Consider the following 19,869-nt stretch of genomic DNA (forward strand, 5'->3'; position numbering starts at 1 on the left):
GACCATCATTCCATCATTTTTGTCAGGGCTGGGAGAACTACAACATTGCATAAAATCAAGCAGGGACTTCTGGTAACAACTTTGGCCTGGCAGCTGCAGGTCGACCTATTGGCGGGAGCAAATTCCCAGACACCATTGCAATGAAAACGCTCAGGTCTGACATGCTTCTTGTGCCCTGATGGACATCAACATAACAGGAGGTGTCCCTCTGCCATGATGGACATCAATATAACAGTGGTGTCCCTCTGCCCTGATGGACATCAATATAACAGTGGTGTCCCTCTGCCATGATGGACATCAATATAACAGTGGTGTCCCTCTGCCCTGATGGACATCAATATAACAGTGGTGTCCCTCTGCCCTGATGGACATCAATATAACAGTGGTGTCCCTCTGCCATGATGGACATCAATATAACAGTGGTGTCCCTCTGCCCTGATGGACATCAATATAACAGTGGTGTCCCTCTGCCCTGATGGACATCAATATAACAGTGGTGTCCCTCTGCCATGATGGACATCAATATAACAGTGGTGTCCCTCTGCCCTGATGGACATCAACATAACAGAGGTGTCCCTCTGCCCTGATGGACATCAACATAACAGTGGTGTCCCTCTGCCCTGATGGACATCAACATAACAGTGGTGTCCCTCTGCCCTGATGGACATCAACATAACAGAGGTGTCCCTCTGCCCTGATGGACATCAACATAAACAGTGGTGTCCCTCTGCCCTGATGGACATCAACATAACAGAGGTGTCCCTCTGCCCTGATGGACATCAACATAAACAGGTGTCCCTCTGCCCTGATGGACATCAACATAACAGAGGTGTCCCTCTGCCCTGATGGACATCAACATAAACAGTGGAACACCCAAAATACAGCCAGAGTGACACCAGCACAATAATATAGTGGCTGATAGAGGGAAATGACGACTAGCTCACCTACAGTATATGGGCACTTTGTTCTGACTAAACCTCCTAACTCCAATGGATCCTCAAAATGGTAAAAAAAAAAAAAAAAAAAACTCCAACTTTGGAGATAGTTGTTCTTTTCAGAAAAGTTTACATTTTGGACATAGCTGGTTTCTGGCCGAGTTATATATAGAGATATATAACTTCACAAACAAAGCACCAGTCTATAACAGGTGCACGGGCAGCCCCATGAAAAAGGCTCTAAAATGCTATTTAAACCAAGGAAAAAGCTCATCTCAATATATAGATAGAAAAGCTCTATCATTTGCCAGTCTGCCTACAACCACAGCTGAAATACCATATTTGTTGTGTGAGGTGGGTGTGTGTCTGTGTCTTGGTAAGGCCATAGGGCAGCTCTGTGAGGTGGGTGTGTGTGTGTGTCTTGGTAAGGCCATGAGGTGGGTGTGTGTCTGTGTCTTGGTAAGGCCATAGGGCAGCTCTGTGTGAGGTGGGTGTGTGTCTGTGTCTTGGTGAGGCCATAGGGCAGCTCTGTGAGGTGGGTGTGTGTGTGTGTGTGTCTTGGTAAGGCCATGAGGTGGGTGTGTGTCTGTGTCTTGGTAAGGCCATAGGGCAGCTCTGTGAGGTGGGTGTGTGTCTGTGTCTTGGTAAGGCCATAGGGCAGCTCTGTGTGAGGTGGGTGTGTGTCTGTGTCTTGGTAAGGCCATAGGGCAGCTCTGTGTGAGGTGGGTGTGTGTCTGTGTCTTGGTAAGGCCATAGGGCAGCTCTGTGAGGTGTGTGTGTGTGTGTGTGTCTTGGTAAGGCCATAGGGCAGCTCTGTGAGGTGGGTGTGTGTCTGTGTCTTGGTGAGGCCATAGGGCAGCTCTGTGTGAGGTGGGTGTGTGTCTGTGTCTTGGTAAGGCCATAGGGCAGCTCTGTGTGAGGTGGGTGTGTGTCTGTGTCTTGGTAAGGCCATAGGGCAGCTCTGTGTGAGGTGGGTGTGTGTCTGTGTCTTGGTAAGGCCATAGGGCAGCTCTGTGAGGTGTGTGTGTGTGTGTGTGTCTTGGTAAGGCCATAGGGCAGCTCTGTGAGGTGGGTGTGTGTCTGTGTCTTGGTGAGGCCATAGGGCAGCTCTGTGAGGTGGGTGTGTGTGTGTCTTGGTGAGGCCATAGGGCAGCTCTGTGAGGTGTGTGTGTCTGTGTCTTGGTGAGGCCATAGGGCAGCTCTGTGAGGTGGGTGTGTGTCTGTGTCTTGGTGAGGCCATAGGGCAGCTCTGTGAGGTGGGTGTGTGTCTGTGTCTTGGTAAGGCCATAGGGCAGCTCTGTGAGGTGGGTGTGTGTCTGTGTCTTGGTAAGGCCATAGGGCAGCTCTGTGAGGTGGGTGTGTGTCTGTGTCTTGGTAAGGCCATAGGGCAGCTCTGTGAGGTGGGTGTGTCTGTGTCTTTGTGAGGCCATAGGGCAGCTCTGTGAGGTGGGTGTGTGTCTGTGTCTTTGTGAGGCCATAGGGCAGCTCTGTGAGGTGGGTGTGTGTCTGTGTCTTGGTAAGGCCATAGGGCAGCTCTGTGAGGTGTGTGTGTGTCTGTGTCTTGGTAAGGCCATAGGGCAGCTCTGTGAGGTGTGTGTGTGTCTGTGTCTTGGTAAGGCCATAGGGCAGCTCTGTGAGGTGTGTGTGTGTCTGTGTCTTGGTAAGGCCATAGGGCAGCTCTGTGAGGTGTGTGTGTGTCTGTGTCTTGGTGAGGCCATAGGGCAGCTCTGTGAGGTGGGTGTGTGTCTGTGTCTTGGTGAGGCCATGAGGTGGGTGTGTGTCTGTGTCTTGGTGAGGCCATAGGGCAGCTCTGTGTGAGGTGGGTGTGTGTCTGTGTCTTGGTAAGGCCATAGGGCAGCTCTGTGAGGTGTGTGTGTGTCTGTGTCTTTGTGAGGCCATAGGGCAGCTCTGTGAGGTGGGTGTGTGTCTGTGTCTTGGTAAGGCCATAGGGCAGCTCTGTGAGGTGTGTGTGTGTCTGTGTCTTGGTGAGGCCATAGGGCAGCTCTGTGAGGTGGGTGTGTGTGTGTGTCTTGGTGAGGCCATAGGGCAGCTCTGTGAGGTGGGTGTGTGTCTGTGTCTTGGTAAGGCCATAGGGCAGCTCTGTGAGGTGTGTGTGTGTGTGTGTGTCTTGGTAAGGCCATAGGGCAGCTCTGTGAGGTGGGTGTGTGTCTGTGTCTTGGTGAGGCCATAGGGCAGCTCTGTGAGGTGGGTGTGTGTCTGTGTCTTGGTAAGGCCATGAGGTGGGTGTGTGTCTGTGTCTTGGTGAGGCCATAGGGCAGCTCTGTGAGGTGGGTGTGTGTCTGTGTCTTGGTGAGGCCATAGGGCAGCTCTGTGAGGTGGGTGTGTGTCTGTGTCTTGGTGAGGCCATAGGGCAGCTCTGTGAGGTGTGTGTGTGTCTGTGTCTTGGTGAGGCCATAGGGCAGCTCTGTGAGGTGGGTGTGTGTCTGTGTCTTGGTGAGGCCATAGGGCAGCTCTGTGTGAGGTGGGTGTGTGTCTGTGTCTTGGTGAGGCCATAGGGCAGCTCTGTGTGAGGTGGGTGTGTGTCTGTGTCTTGGTGAGGCCATAGGGCAGCTCTGTGTGAGGTGGGTGTGTGTCTGTGTCTTGGTGAGGCCATAGGGCAGCTCTGTGTGAGGTGGGTGTGTGTCTGTGTCTTGGTAAGGCCATAGGGCAGCTCTGTGAGGTGTGTGTGTGTCTGTGTCTTGGTGAGGCCATGAGGTGGGTGTGTGTCTGTGTCTTGGTGAGGCCATAGGGCAGCTCTGTGAGGTGGGTGTGTGTCTGTGTCTTGGTGAGGCCATGAGGTGGGTGTGTGTCTGTGTCTTGGTGAGGCCATAGGGCAGCTCTGTGAGGTGGGTGTGTGTCTGTGTCTTGGTGAGGCCATAGGGCAGCTCTGTGTGAGGTGGGTGTGTGTCTGTGTCTTGGTAAGGCCATGAGGTGGGTGTGTGTCTGTGTCTTGGTAAGGCCATAGGGCAGCTCTGTGTGAGGTGTGTGTGTGTCTGTGTCTTGGTGAGGCCATAGGGCAGCTCTGTGAGGTGGGTGTGTGTCTGTGTCTTGGTGAGGCCATGAGGTGGGTGTGTGTCTGTGTCTTGGTAAGGCCATAGGGCAGCTCTGTGAGGTGTGTGTGTGTCTGTGTCTTGGTAAGGCCATAGGGCAGCTCTGTCAGGAGAAAGTGAGATTAATTATTAACACGATGAGATCTTCAGACTGATAGCACCCAGTCAGCTTTAACCTGATAAGAAAAGAAAGGCAAGAGCAAGCCATAACTTACACCTACAGTGTGTCACTGCTCAAGATGGAAGCTTACGCTCTGAACGCTCGTAACCACTCTATTCTTAGTAAAACGGACCTCCGGAATAGGGATGGTGGGGTTGAAGTGGTTAAGGTCTGAGCTCACCCATTCAGAATCTGAATTCAGTAGACAGGACAGATCAAATATAGTAACGTTGGAGGGCCCTGATAGCCAAAGGTTAAAGAGTAGGCTATATGATGGTTGTAAAAAGCCTTATTCAGCAAGTCCACACCATGGTTCTCCTGATCGGCCGGACTGTTTGCAGTGTGTTATTCCCCTACTACCTCACTGTCGCTATCGAAATGAAGCAGAAACATTTCAATAAAATACAGCAAACTCAGTTCGATATCAACAAGGGCAGAATAGTTTGTCCACGTTAGGCACTGTCCCTGAAACTGAGTAAAAAGCGCTGTGTGTGTGTGTGTGTGTGTGTGTGTGTGTGTGTGTGTGTGTGTGTGTGTGTGTGTGTGTGTGTGTGTGTGTGTGTGTGTGTAAAAAAAAAATAGTATAAAGTAGAGAGGAAGCGAAGTAAAGAGGTGGAACTACATGCATCTGAGTGGTGATATCAGCAGCAGCGTACAGGTCAGTCGATGGAGCACCCTGCTGACTGAGGATATTACTGTATAACAGGCAGTAGAATCAGGCACACATTTACAGATCTGACCTTCCATTATGAATACCAATATAATAAGATGTGTCGTGCATTCACTCATTCACAGCCACAGGAACAGCGTGACCACAGTACTGTAGAGGTTCCCCATGTAATGCACAGCACTGAACAGTTAGCAGCATAGTGCTAACCGTTATGAAAACTACTATGCATCATTACTATCTCTACCTCTATACCAAATCCCTTTGCTAGCCAAACTGCAAGCTCACAACGCATAGCATTGCGTGTAACAGTGATAAGACCGTGATCATAACGGACTGTAGATGACCCGTTTGATGCCAAAATAGTCTTTAATACTTTGTTATGCAGTTGTTCCTACAGTTGTTCCTACAGAGGTTAAACTTTTATGGGATTATTTTATCCTTTGGATCTTTCACATTTCAAAATTATACAGAATGTTAGACAAATGCAGGATTTGTATTCAAATAAGTCACACTGACCTATATCTCCTGACTGGTTCACTCATATACAAATAGTTTTAGTAGTGTATGTTATTAAACTCCAAAACATGTCTTCATCGTTATATTCAATGCACAAAGCCTGTGTGAATACTTTTTCCATTCTCTATGGCATTGGTATTTATCATGTTTTATCATGTTTTGTTTTTGAATTCTCAACACTGAGAAAAAGAACAGGCATATATACAGACAACTTGTCTGTATACAGTAGGGCCAGCACTAAAATGTGTGCCATGTTGCCGTTTTGACAGCAGGCCGAAAAAGACAGGAAAAGGAGGAGAAAACTATTTTTTTCTTCCCCTTGGGTAGGACATTTTATTCCACTCCGTCAAACATACAAAGAGCTTCTGTGTGGCAAGTGAGCAAGTTGAGAAATACATGGCGTTGAGTAGGGTTGTCTGGGGGAACCTAACCAGGCGCGCACGCGCACGCACACACACACACACACACACACACACACACACACACACACACACGGAATGCTAGTGCTGAGGTGTAAGAACGGGTCTGCATTCTGCCCCCTGTTCCAACAGTGTGACTCATTCTACTGTATGTGATAGAAGACACAGATAATGGGGGGTTAGGACAGCACTGCCCTGCAATATCTGTCTCCATTAAACCAGAGAAAAACACACAGGGTCACGCATACACACAACACGAGTAAGAAAAAAATATCTACTTCCTTTTCTTAGAATAAAAACTTAACTGTTTGAGCAGAGAGTGCTCCAGAGAGTCAGACCTCTCAAAAAGTTCCGCCAAGACACACAACCAAAACACACGCAAGCACACACACGCACGTAGGCACACGCAAACACAAGGCAGGCCCACTCATTTACGTCATGCAATGAAAAGACACCAATAAGACTTTCCATTTGCCTCAATTTAGCCAAGCATGCAAGCTTGACAATAATGTCACAGTGGTGTGTGTGCGTGCGTGCGTGTGCATTTGTGTGTGTGTCTATACATGTACAGTATGTGTGTCACACACACACACACACACATCACAGCTAAACCGGCTCTCATCATATACCTTGAACTGCTGGTGGAGTGGCGTGCTAACGGGCTCCTGCTCGTCAAACACCTCCTCCTCCGCCTCCATCTCCTCCTCATCCAGCACCTTGTCCAAATAGCCCAGCACCTCCTCCTCGTCCTCCTCCATCATTATCCCTCTTTTTCGCTCTCTCCCCCCTTTCTCTCTCTCGCTCCTTTTGTTGTGTCGTTCCTCCCCTCCTCTCGGGGCCAGCCTGGACACATTAATGTGTTTTTCCCTCTCACAGCAATTGCTGTCTGGACGTGGACAGAAGACCCCGCCTACTTTACCCAACCCAATTCCCCCCAAGCCTTGCTTTCCTCCACTGGGCTTCCTGGTTTGTGTGTGTGTGTGTGTGTGTGTGTGTGTGTGTGTGTGTGTGTGTGTGTGTGTGTGTGTGTGTGTGTGTGTGTGTGTGTGTGTGTGTGTGTGTGTGTGTGTGTGTGTGTGTGTGTGTGTGTGTGTCACTGTTCCGGCTCAGTCGATGAGGTCTGCCCTCCCTTGTCCCTCCCCCTCTCTCTCTCTCTCCTCCCCTCAGCAGCAACAGCCTGACAACAGAACACATGCATGTACTAAAGCCAGCGAGCCAGTTTCTCTTTCTCTCTCATTCTTCTCCTTTTTAATCTCACTTGTTCTTTGCACTTTGTTTCTTCCTTTATTTGTTCCTTCCTTTCATTTCTTTCGGTCCATCTCCCTCCCATTTCTTCCACCTCCCTGCCATCTCTCCCTCCCTCTCTCTCTCTCTCTCTCTCTCTCTCTCTCTCTCTCTATCTCTCTCTCTCTCTTGCTCATGTTGTCTGTCTATCGATCTGATGAGGGGGCAGAACTGAGTACAGCTACAGTAAGTACTGCCAAGGCTGAATGTAATTACAGGTCCTGGACGGGCGAAGGGTGGTTTCACACCATCATAATGTCTGTCATGTTGGTTTGAGGGGAAAAAATCTGTACTGTACTGTACTGTACTGTACTGTACTGTACTGTACTGTACTGTACTGTACACGCTCTCATCCCTGGCCTGTGTGTATTCCCTGGCCATCTCATGTATTGTACACTGAGCTACACGTGTGAGTGAAAATAAAATCATTCATGTAAAAACAAACACTTCATATGTTCTTCATGTCAGCCGATAAGACAACGTTCAAACTCGTCAGATAGGCAAAGACAAATAAGTCTAGTATGAGAAGGTGTCGCACTAGACTTACCCAATAGTACCTTGATACAGCAATGAATCAGTCAATGCTGTCCACTCATTCATTTGCAATGTTGAATGAATGTAGTCTTATTCACAGACTAACACAAGCAGCAGACTACCCATGTTCAACACGGTTAATACACTCAAAACAATAATAATAGTGCATTGGGTATAGCACTATTAATGAATGAGCCTCTTTTGTTTTACACCATGGCACCACTAGATGGAGTTATATCTGCATTTTTGGTCAAAACTATAGTCGATGGAGCTCTCACACGCACGCACACACGCATGAGTCAGAGCCACAGCCAGACACTTCCTCTCTGAACGGCATCATCAGGTATGGTTTTACCATGGCTGCTGTACAGAAGCCCTCAGTTGTAATACTTGCTGATTTTTTACACACATGTTGTGTGGAAGTAAACTGCTGTGGTTTATGCGATGGGAACTAGCCAAGAGAAGAAGAAGGCTTTCATGTTGTGTGTGCATTAGCTGTGAGTGACACATGATGCTGCAGCCAGCTAGCTTGCCCCTCTGTGTAAGAGACACAGGTCATGGTCATCCCGGTGCACTGCAGGACACACACTTACAGTGCAAGCAACGCCACAGTCACAAGGACACACATTTATGAAGACATACTGCACACTCAAATATGAACAGATATGCTCCCATTGCATCCATGCAGAGAGCTATGAGGAATGGGACAGTGGTATCAATGAGCAGATGGTGAATATGCAATCAGATTACACACCTAATTCACACAGCATCAATTATACCCCCTTGATCCCAATGTTACCTAGCAATCTATTCTCTACTAGAGCGTCCCAAACGGTGTGCCAAGGAGGGCACAGTGCTGCCATGCCCATAAGACAAGTCTTTTGTGACAACCACACTCATATAATGCAATATATACAGCTACTGTAAACAAAGAATATATACACTTTATTTTAATTTACTAAACTACTAAAAGTTTGTGTCGATAATTTCTCCCCTTCAATAATACCAATTTTGGTGTTGTATTTTATATTGTTATCATTGATTAGTCCCCTTTACAACATGGTATAACATGGATCATGCGATCTTGGATTGAGCAACACAGCTACAACGTGTGGGAATAGCGCCCTCTGAAAATGTGCCAAAATCACCCAATATGCTTCTGTTGGTATTTACTCTCATTTTGAGGCGCCTGCCAGCACACAGGTGTGTGTCATTGGCTCTGCAACCTTTGTGTATGCTCCAAGCAGCACCACGTGTGAATTATATTTAAACACGTGTGAATATGAATGGCCCTAAATTAACTCCATAGCCACATTTGTCCCTTCAGGATAAGACCCGTGCTAGCTGGTGTTCCGTTATGCAGCGTACCAAAAATAAATCTACAGATTGGCTATTTTGTTATTTTTGTAGTATGAAATAGGGTTTAAGTTGTTTAAACCTTTCATTTGCAATTAGTAAATACATGACAAATTATATTTACAGAGCAATAAGAGTGCTAGCATGTTTTATAGGCTATTGTTCAAGGTGTACTTTGAGATTTTGACAACAATTTTGAAAACCACTGCTCTAGAGACATGGTGAGATTGCTTCCGATTATTTCTGATGGCTGCAGCAAGTGAATTCCTTGTGAATACAGCACCGACTGTGTGCTGTGAGCAATATAGGCCTGTTGTGGTTATATTACAGACAATTACTACAGTGAAGGGTAGAATATCCACCTACTAACTGCAGGAAGCAATGATCTGCTGCATAGAAAAGTCAAACTGCACACATACAGTTGGGTGCCACCGATATTGTCCCTTATTATTTGACCCATTTAGGCCTGACCTCAACATTTAAAAAAAAATCCTTCTAAATCCTCCAGTTTTCTGAAATAAATATTTTCACGATTTTTCAAAAATAGCAGACCTACAAGCTCGTAGCGCGCCACTCGGTGGCGCGCTATGAGCTTGTAGATCTGCTATTTTTCAATAGCTAAATTATAACATAATGTTTAAAACACCAAAAGGGGTTCCCGCCCAAAATGGGTTAACTGTCCTTTTGCGCAGATCACGCAAACCTCAGCAAAAAGAAAAGGACAATATCGATGGCCTCCAACTGTAGTTTATCCTGCACTGCAGTAAGGTCATCAGTCCAGTTGAGGTTTCAACTACAGTATCCACTATGAAATATAATGCACAGAAAGTTACTGTATCCTTTGAACTTAAAGGGGAAAACCACCCATTTTCAAAATTTTACTATGTCATTAATATACCTTAGAGCTGTTGTGTGGAAACACACATCTTGATGACATCATCAAGATGTGTTTCACCATGTTAATGATTTTTTTCAGACCTCTAGTTCTAGGAAACACAGAATGAGGGAACTTTTTTATTATTTCCACACAACAGCTCTAATGTACATTAATGACATAGCAAAATGTTGAAAATGAGTGGAATGCCCCTTTAATAACACTAACCCTTCAAACAGACCTGGACATAATGCATTATCCATGACTTGACATTCGAGCACTGACCACCAATATTAGTTATTCAATGGGCACTACTGTATTCAGCGGAGGCATTTTCAGAGTAAACAAGGAAGCATTGTAGTATAGTGCTAATAATATAATATAATATAATATAATATAATATAATATAATATAATATAATATAATATAATATAATATAATATAATATAATATAATATAATATAATATAATATAATATAAATGATAATGGTTCAGCTAACAGAAAAGCTACTGTACATGCATGTTACTGTGTAGAGAGGACTTAATCTGTTGGTCCTCGTGTCTGGTGCAGTATGTGAAACACAGCACTGAGATATGCTTGTGTGTTTGTGTGTATGGTCTTTTCCTTACCCCAGGTGGCAGGCCGTCTGGTGGTGTGGGAGAGACCGCCTCTCCGTCAGGCCCGTGGGTCGCACACAGCTGGGGGGACATGGTGGGGGACGCGTCTATGAAGGGCATGGTCTCTGAGCCATCCTGGGACTTGCCGTCCTCTGCTCCGTCACCTGTGTAATCGTCTGTGTAGTTAAAGTCTAAAGGAGAGAGAGAGAGAGAGAGAGAGATGCTGTAGTTAGCATTTTGCCAACTGAGGTAGCTACGTCCTAGCTACTGTACAAGGACCAATCAGTGAGAGCGCTAGTGTCATCGCTCAGACGTAAGTGACAGTGACAGTTCCAGTGGAGGGGAACAGTGCTGACTCCAAGTGAAGCTCGTCCCTAAAACAGCTAATTTCCCGCCTGGAACAGACTGCTAGTGGTATGACCTTAGAGTATATATTAATAGAGACGGCACCGGATTTCTCCTCCCATCCACTTGCATTAAGTTGCTCAAAAGCGCATGATGCGATTTCACTCCTCCTTCCGGCTAGGAACAGAGTGCATTCTGGGATGGATTGGACCCAAACACATGAACGCGCTGCCGTTGACTATCATTGCACGCGTTCACGTGCATTCACATATGAAACAGTGTTCATGTACTTTGAACTTTATTGAGAGGATGGCCCCTAGTTGAGATGCAGCTGTGTCATCATCGCGCGCAATGATAGTCAACGGACCAGCGCGTTCATGTGTTTGGCTCCAAACTGCAATACCAAATTCGGCCACTATGTCCATTTCGCCTCAGGGTTTCCTCCGGGTGCCGTCTCTATTAATTGCGAACGCAGTGAGCACTAACTATAGAAGCTGGCCTAAACTGTCTGTCTGTCTGTCTGTGTGTCTGTGTGTCACGCTGTAACACCACCGGCACGCCACCAGAGGGCGCAGCTGTATCACACACACACACACACACACACACACACACACACACACACACACACACACACACACACACACACACACACACACACACACACACACACACACACACACACACACACACACACACACACACACACACACACACACACACACACACACACACACACACACCTTAACTTTAAAAAAAACTTAACTTAAAAAAAAACTTAAAGGAAAAAAAAACAAAAGAAAACACACGCACGCACACATACACACTAAAAAAATAACTTAAAAAAAACCTTAAAAAAGTACGTAATTTATTCTAATTGTTGTTATTGCAATTTACGAGCTGCGTTCGCTTCCCGCGTTCGCGCGTCTTACTTGTATATACTCTAAGGGTATGACAAGGTGTGGGCAGGAATAAAACATTGTCGTGTACACAATACCATTTCATTGGGCAGACGGACAGACACACTGTCATGCTCACCCCAAGAGGAATTAATGGATCAGGTCTGGGCTAAAATAGAGCTGTTTGTGAAGTGTGCACGATCACCAAAACACTGGTTTAAGTGGAATAATTCCCTGAAGGAGATCCATGAAAAGTAGATTAGCTTGATTTGCCCTCTGCAAGCAAGGCAAACAATACACAAAATGTATGCTAGTCGAAGTGAGCAATTGTAATAAGCGACCACCTGACAAAGACAAATGTGGGGAAGTGTGTAGTACAGCAGGTGAGGACAGAGGTGAACAGCTCACTTCACAGCCGTCAGGGCTCTGGGACAGCCCAGAGCCGCTTTCATTTCTTTTTACTGAATGGGTTCCCAGATTGCTGGATCACAGACCTGTCAATCTGTTAACACGTCAGAAAAAAGACAACCAACCAATCTCTGTGAGTGTTTGGGATATCGTTCGTTGCTGCAAGAGTGAGGTCTAGCCAACACCAACTCGGGATTCCTGGATCGCTGCCCTCCACAAATTCCTATCCAACATCAGGTTCTTGAGCTCTGCAGTGTTGTCAGCCAAGCTGTCTTCTCTGGGTAGTCACACACACCCTGGGTTTCCGACACACACACATATTAACTGTATGATGATTTGGGGTGTTACAGTACAGTACAGTGACAGTACGGTAGAGTAGAGGGCCCCCTGGGCACCCCCACACGGTAACTTGGTCATTTCTCAAACATTTCGGACGCGGGGCGGCCGAAATGGTTGAACTGGGCACGTTCCTGGAGGCCTGGATGTTCCAGGGACCCCCTGGGGACCCCCACATGGTAACTGTCATTTCTTGACCGTTTCGGACACGGGACGACTCGCCGGAACCGGGCCGGCACCCTGGCCGCGTTCCTGTGGGTCTGGAACTTCCGGGGACCCCCTGGGGACCCCCGCACGGCGTTGCACCACTCACTTCACACGGGTGTGATTTTAGTCAACTATTGAAGCTATGGGTGTATCTTTACGGATCAATGTCTCGACTACTTGCATATTATGTGTTGAAGGACCATGAATCAAAACGGTGAGTTAAAAAGTAAACACAATAAAGGGGACAGATTGGGTTAAAACATTTGAGACATGGTCTAGCAGCGGTTGCCCTACTCCAACTGTGCCACCATCAGGCCAAAGCCAAGACATTTACAATCCAAGCTGCTAGTCTCTTTCTCACCATTATCTCTTTTCCTTTCCTTCTCTCCCTCTTCCATCTGTTCCCTCTCTGCTAGCAGCTATGCTTCTTCTGTCCACCTGGCAGACGGAGACACACTGGTCTGATAAAGGTCACTTCATCAGACTGTCTGCCAGGGTGCCAGTGGGCCATTCATATGGACTTTGATGTTGGGGCGACTGTGGGGGGCGAAAGAGACTAGCAGCTTGGATTGTAAATGTCTTGGCTTTGATGTCGGGGCGACTGTGGCTCAAGAGGTAGAGCAGGTCGTCCAATGATCCATGGGTCGGCGGTTCGAATCCCGGCTCCTCCTGGCTACATGTCGAAGTGTCCTTGGGCAAGACACTGAACCCCAAATTGCTCCCGATGTGCTGGTTGGTACCTTGCATGGCTTCCGCCGCAATCGGTGTATGAATTTGTGGGTGAATGTAATGCACATCTATGTAAAGCGCCTTGGAGAAAGGCGCTATATAAATGCACCATTTACCATATGAATTTCAATGATGAACAAAACCTTAATTAATTCAAGAATTGTTCTAAAAAGGGATGGACAGGTCAATGTGGGACAGTGGGATTCAGGTGAGGATTTACTGTATGCAGTATGTACAGTACTATATGTTGCAATTGTGCATCATCTGGTAGTGGTAGAATGTGCTTTACAGCCAACTCACCTCAATTTCATCTCCATATTTATGCTAAAGTGTATGTTAGTGGTCTGAGTATCCTGTCCTGTTGGAGACTCTCTGGATGCATTAACTGTGTGAGAAGAGTGGTCACTTGGTCGTCCTGATTATGTCTGATTAACCCCATTAAATGCTGGAGATCTGACGCACGCACGCACGCACGCACGCACGCACGCACGCACGCACGCACGCACGCACGCACGCACGCGCGCGCGCGCGCGCACATCAATGCATTAAAAATGCATTGTCTAATGAATAGGTGTTTCCAGTTTCTTGTGAACTTGACAGAAAGAAGGTCTCAATAATAAACAGACAAGTGAAAAGAGAATGTGGGACTAGTTCTTTAGGAGCCTTGCTGGCAGCCACTAACTATGTCATACAAATACCATTTTTATAATTCAGTCGCAGTATGGAATTTCTTTTTAAGATAGATAGATAGATAGATAGACGACAAAAAGAGAAGAACAAAACAATATTGTATAATGGAAATAAATTTGCATGTGCGCATCCGTCCATGCGTGTGTGTGCATGCGTCACTGCATCTACACATACATTATACTACTGATCATATGGAAAGGAGTAGGATAGTGCCAGGAAGAGGACAAGTAATAGGTATGAGTTACTGTTACAGTAACTAGATACTGTAATATATCATTGCCTGTTGTGCAATAATAGAAACAGAGCCTAACCAAAAATAAAATGAATGTGCGTATTGAGATACTCATATAGTGTGGAAGAGACAGTGTTAATTATGTTGCAGACCTGTCATAAAGCGTCACAGGAAAGAGGAAGGTGGCAGAAGTGTTAATTCCCTTTCTGATAACAACTCCAATAATATCCACTGAAAATGTATGAAACGTTAGCCTTCTCATAGCCTGACTCATTGTCATACCAGATAGAACAGCCATCTAACAGGCAGCATATATACTGTAATGACAAGTCCATTCAAATGGGCAAGTCCACTTCCTCTTCTGCAAACCACAAACTAGTTTGTTGTAGTATGGACTGTGTAGGCAAACACGGACCCTGTTACTCATAGGAAAATTGGGCTTTGGTTTTACATGACAGCGTGTCTGTCAGGACCCTTCATTCCCGTCTTTCACCATCTCTGTCTGACTGACAAGGAGTCCCTGCTGTGTACATCTCACGGCTCTGACAAGGAGTCCCTGCTGGGTACATCTCAAGGCTATGACACACTGAAAGCATCGGAAGCTTGCGTCATCAAACGGTTGTAATCCCACTGGATGCGTCAAAGCCTGTTGACGCATCTTTCAGAGCACAGTTCTATTTTAGAGCATCGACGTTTATCACAGCCTACCAAAACACAATGTCTATATATACAGGTACTATATCAAGCCTCATTGATGAGTTTGTACTTCAGTGGGTAACATCTGATGAAATGAATTGCCCGGGGAAAGTAAAATAAATTGGCAAGTGGAGTTAGCTTTCTGTTTGCCGAGTCTTTCTTTCTCATTCTGGGTTTTTAGATACATATATGGAGATCCATGATCAATATGACCTCATATTACTGACATCAGTCGTACGGTTACACAGAGATTCCTTACATTCCTCCCACACAGCACATCACTACCTTGGGTCCACTCCACAGCAATACGCATTATGAACTCAATCGGCGCTTTCCGAGATATTTGCGAGGGGGACACAGGCGGACGGATGGACATCAGTTAATCATCACTGCTTGATTGCTTTCTTGGCCAGGGCTTGCTTTCAAATGGACACATGGACTTCTCTGTCAGCCCAAATGTGTCCCCATATAACATGTTTGTTTACCTCTATGGCACAACATCAGCTCCGTCTTCAAAACAAGCCACACATGTGCCCTGATTGCCTGGGGGGGATTAGATTTTCTGTAGCTTACTGGTCGCCTGGGGCAAGTAAGCTGCTATGGACCCTGCTGCACTTGACCTTTTGGATGGCGAACCATTTGCCAGGTGGCAGCATCTGAAACAGTCAGTGATTGGGATGGTAAGGGACGGGCCTTTGATGATTCTGCAGGTGGACTTTTCTGACACAGTGCCCATCATTATGTCCTGGATCATTATTATTGCTGGTATTTTTACTACAATTCTGGTTAAATAGATATCAGAATATCTGTTAGAATACTGATGGCGTTTAGCATGCCAGCTATAGCCATCTACCATAAACACTGCTTCATATCTGTTAGAATACTGATGGCGTTTAGCATGCCAGCTATAGCCATCTACCATAAACGCTGCTTCAGACCCTTTTGACATTTGCTTTTGGTAAATTGAACCACAGTGGCAATATTTCACAAAAAGTGTAATTTATTTTGGCCACAGATACATTTAGCACAGAACATGCGCGCACACGCACACACGCACACACACACACACACACCAAAATATATGCCACTGCAATAGGCTAATGCTTTGCGACAGCTCCCATGCGTGACAAACAGAAAATCAATACTTTGTTGTCAGTCAATGGAGAAGGAAATCTTCTTCTAAGCGCCATCAGCCTTAAACTGTTATTACTGGTCAATAGACTGACAGCCCCCCACCACGCAACATAAAACACTAATGGATAAAAACAGGGATGGGTTCAAGACGGGAGGACATGCACGGACACTGTGATTAGACATGAGATAACAGAGTAAAGACTGGCAGAGGAGGAACATCGTACAGAGAAATCAATACAACCTAGCTTGGTCACATTATGGTATTGAGATGAACAATGAAGCCGCCTGACATCATGAGACATGTCGATCTCAACAATCTTTATCCAGCAAACAGACGATGTGAGGTACAAACTAATGACGACTTACCATGGGGGGAGATGAGTGATCGCAGGACACATGCAGCCTCAAAGAAGAAAGCCATGCGTGCTTGTGTTGCGTGTGTGTTTGTTCAACTGACCAAAACGCCGTTCACCGCTAATAGTTCACTTCACTGCGAGCCTCTCGAACCAAGTCACACAATCAATAATGCAGTCCGCTAAATCCCCTCCTAAGTGCCACACTAGTATTCCCACTTCCTTGGTCGGCACCGTGTGGAAACAGAAGCCCAGATTCTGCCCTTCAAGTGTCTGGATAAGTGAACCCAAAGAAGCCTGGAGGCCAAACTCACTGTCTGCTCCCATGTATCGATTCAATTGCTATTTGGACGAACTATAGAAGACTGCTATTGAAGAACTGAGGACGATAATGCAGCCACAGCTAGAAGAATACTTTGTATACATGGCCTGCCCACTTTCAAACAAATGCAAAACACCATACGAGAGCATAACAACCGTGTGTGTGTGTGTGTCTCTCTCTCACACACACACACACACACACACACACACACACACACACACACACACACACACACACACACACACACACACACACACACACACACACACACACACACAGACACACACACACACACACACACACACACACACACACACACACAATGACGTGATATGTTCCTCTACCAGATGAACACTAAAGCATCACTTCCCAATTTATATAAGAGATGTCGGTCACAACACACAGTAATTAACTCACTGTTATTACAAAACGGCAAAGTAGTACTTGACAAGACATTACATAGCGAAAATTGCTTTTCCTAACCTCCAGTGCATGTGTGTTGTGAGGAGTCCGAGTCGTTATAACAAGCATATTGCTCATAGCATAATCTTGCTTGCACCTATTGTATTATACACAATGAATGAAGGGAATGCCTACAAATAGTGGAACATTTACAGTACAGCTGTTACCGGTACACAAACATTGTGCAGCTTAAACTTTACTCATTCCCTGTACATTGTGTTATCTTAAAGGTAGTAAGTGATGTTTTTTGGTTAAAACAAAACGTTTTTTGTTGAAAGGTTAAATCACTGTATATTCTGACAGTAAATTAGTGTTTGTTCAGTAACAGAGGTGTCCCTGTCTTTCCAGCTCTTTAATCTAACAGAAAAAACATTTTCAGGTTGGTGACAAAATTTCAGCCAATCAGGAGAGAGTACCATTTTAGAGCTTAATTTTTATAGTATTCCAGTTCTGCTCATTTCTTTGTGCCATCACTTACAATTCCACTTGTTTGATCTGTATCCTGACTGGGATCTCTATCCTGATTGGAGAAAATTCCTATCCCAGTTTCAGTTTCTGAAAATGCAGTTTCTGTTAAATGAAAAGCTGGAGAGATATGACTCCTGTTACTGAACAAACACTCTATAGCAATGAGTACTATCACAATATAGAGATTTTTAACACTTATTTTAACCAAAGAAAATGACTTTACAACACAATTAACTAAATCAGGGCTTGAAGTAGCCTGGTTTCCAGCCCACAGACTCCGCCCACTCCACTGAGCGGAGCAGGAGGCTCAGAGTCTGACAATCAGGCTAGGCTTGAAGTGCATTCCCAGAGTGCCTGTAAACTATAAACCCTTTCAAGTAGTAAAGTTTCTGTGTAGTTTCTATGATCAAAAGATGTGGAACATCCTGATTCAGTCAGACCTCCCATGGTGTTGATGAACTACCATCGGTCACAGCATTGCAGCTGATTTGAATAGTGAACAGAGCAGCCTCGTCTAGCTTGTCTCACCTCATTTAGCACACAGGTCCTTGTCTAGCACACATTTAGCAAACTTCTTCCACCATTGTTGTTTTCATCAGTGGTCGGTCGGAGTCAACACACTGGACACCCTGGCTTCAGGGTAGGGAACATAGGGCGCAGTGCACTGAACTTTCGAATGGCAACACACTGACCTCACTGAATTTATTGAATGACCAGAGAGCATTCTCCAGCACTCTCAGGCCCTCATTTATCAACCGTGCGTACGCCAAAATATGGGTGTACGCCGAAATTACCGCAATTTTCGGCATTTACGATTTGCGCCAACGTTTCATTTTGAACTTGAGCCAAGACAAAAACCACGTCTGGTCGGGAGCTGTCGTACGCTTTGTCCTCACCTGTTTTTCTGTCGTAGAACAGCGGAGCAGCATTGTTTGACCAGCTGAGAGGCTGTCACAGGCATCGAAACATATGTATTCACTCCTAAAATGTTTATATAAAACTGTATGTATATGGGCTAAATGTAAAAAAGAAAAAAAAGTAAAGGAATACATCAACGATGTGTCTTTGTGTCATATGAAATTAGTAGGAGATTTCCAACTTTACAAGCAAGCAATTAAAATCGCGCATTTAAAAACAATGTTGCAAGTTAGATGCGTAAGCCATTTAAACAGTGTTTTGCATGATGAGCGCATACATGCGAGGATTTGGGCTGAGGATATTTCCATGACGGGACGTTGGAGAGTAGGCTATAGTGCAGCGCTGCAGCTGCGGAGAGTCCCAACATGGGTAGCCTACTGTAGCCGAATCTACAGCAGGCCGATGTCTTTCTGGAGTTACAGTAGCCTATGTGCAATCTCCTCCTCGTTTAATAAACCCGACGCGTCGCTCGAATGCCAAAATGTGCCGTGCCGGCGTGCCAGCGCAAAATTGGGGACCGCTGACCGCATCGGAGTTAGGTATAGGCTAAACCACCCAGCCAGGCTGCCAGCCCACCAGTGCCAGTGTGCCACATGAGGCTGGTTTAGGCTGCACATTTATATAATTGTCAGTTGACTACTGCGACTAGCGAGGTAATCTAAATAGATTGTCATGAACGTGCATGGTCGCGGTGTCATGAACGGACCACAGTGATAGAGACAGACAGGACAGGAGAGGAGGAAAACAGCAGCGTGTGTGTGCGCCTATTTGTTATTTAATTCATTGTTCACATGCAGGTTCAGATTTTCGTTCAGTAATATATTGTTGTAGGCTATATTAAATGAATAAATACTTTAATAATTTAATATAGGCTACAACTAACAACACACGGCAGGCGCGTAGCGCGGATCAAATGATTGACTGGGCAAATTAGCATGGGGGGGGGGGGCGCATCCACGGCCGATAGAGAAGTGTGAACTGTGAACGGTTTGGGGAACCATTTTAAAACAAAGGCGGCTTGCATGCTGTGGTTTACTAACCAGAAAGTTGCATGCACAAGGCTCAGTTGGGCCAGCTCTAAACTGACTGGGCCACGGCCCGTATGTGCGTGTGTGTGTGTGTGTGTGTGTGTGTGCATGTGGGCAGCAAGGCAAGCGAGGCGAGAGGAGAAACAGACAGGGTACTTTACAGCTACAGCTTTATTTAATTCATACAGGTGTTCGTTCTTTATTTATTTAAGATAGGCGACAACAAACC

The 19,869-nt window shown here is 45.8% G+C and overlaps 1 protein-coding gene across 2 annotated transcripts in view; it reads right to left on the reverse strand.

Annotated features, from left to right (window-relative positions):
• The window catches only part of abr (ABR activator of RhoGEF and GTPase), a 138,347-nt gene that overhangs the window by 78,484 nt on the left and 39,994 nt on the right, over positions 1–19,869 (reverse strand). Inside the window, exon 2 of one of the 2 annotated variants that reach the window (XM_079507335.1) lies at positions 10,429–10,607. In XM_079507335.1, the coding sequence (XP_079363461.1) occupies positions 10,429–10,607 (179 nt within the window). Of the gene's footprint in view, positions 1–6,379; positions 6,441–10,428; positions 10,608–19,869 lie in introns of those variants that run through there. The other variant, XM_079507336.1, reaches the window with a different exon arrangement.

This window comes from Electrona antarctica (genome assembly GCF_951216825.1).
Source record: "Electrona antarctica genome assembly, chromosome: 8".
Taxonomy (NCBI): domain Eukaryota; kingdom Metazoa; phylum Chordata; class Actinopteri; order Myctophiformes; family Myctophidae; genus Electrona; species Electrona antarctica.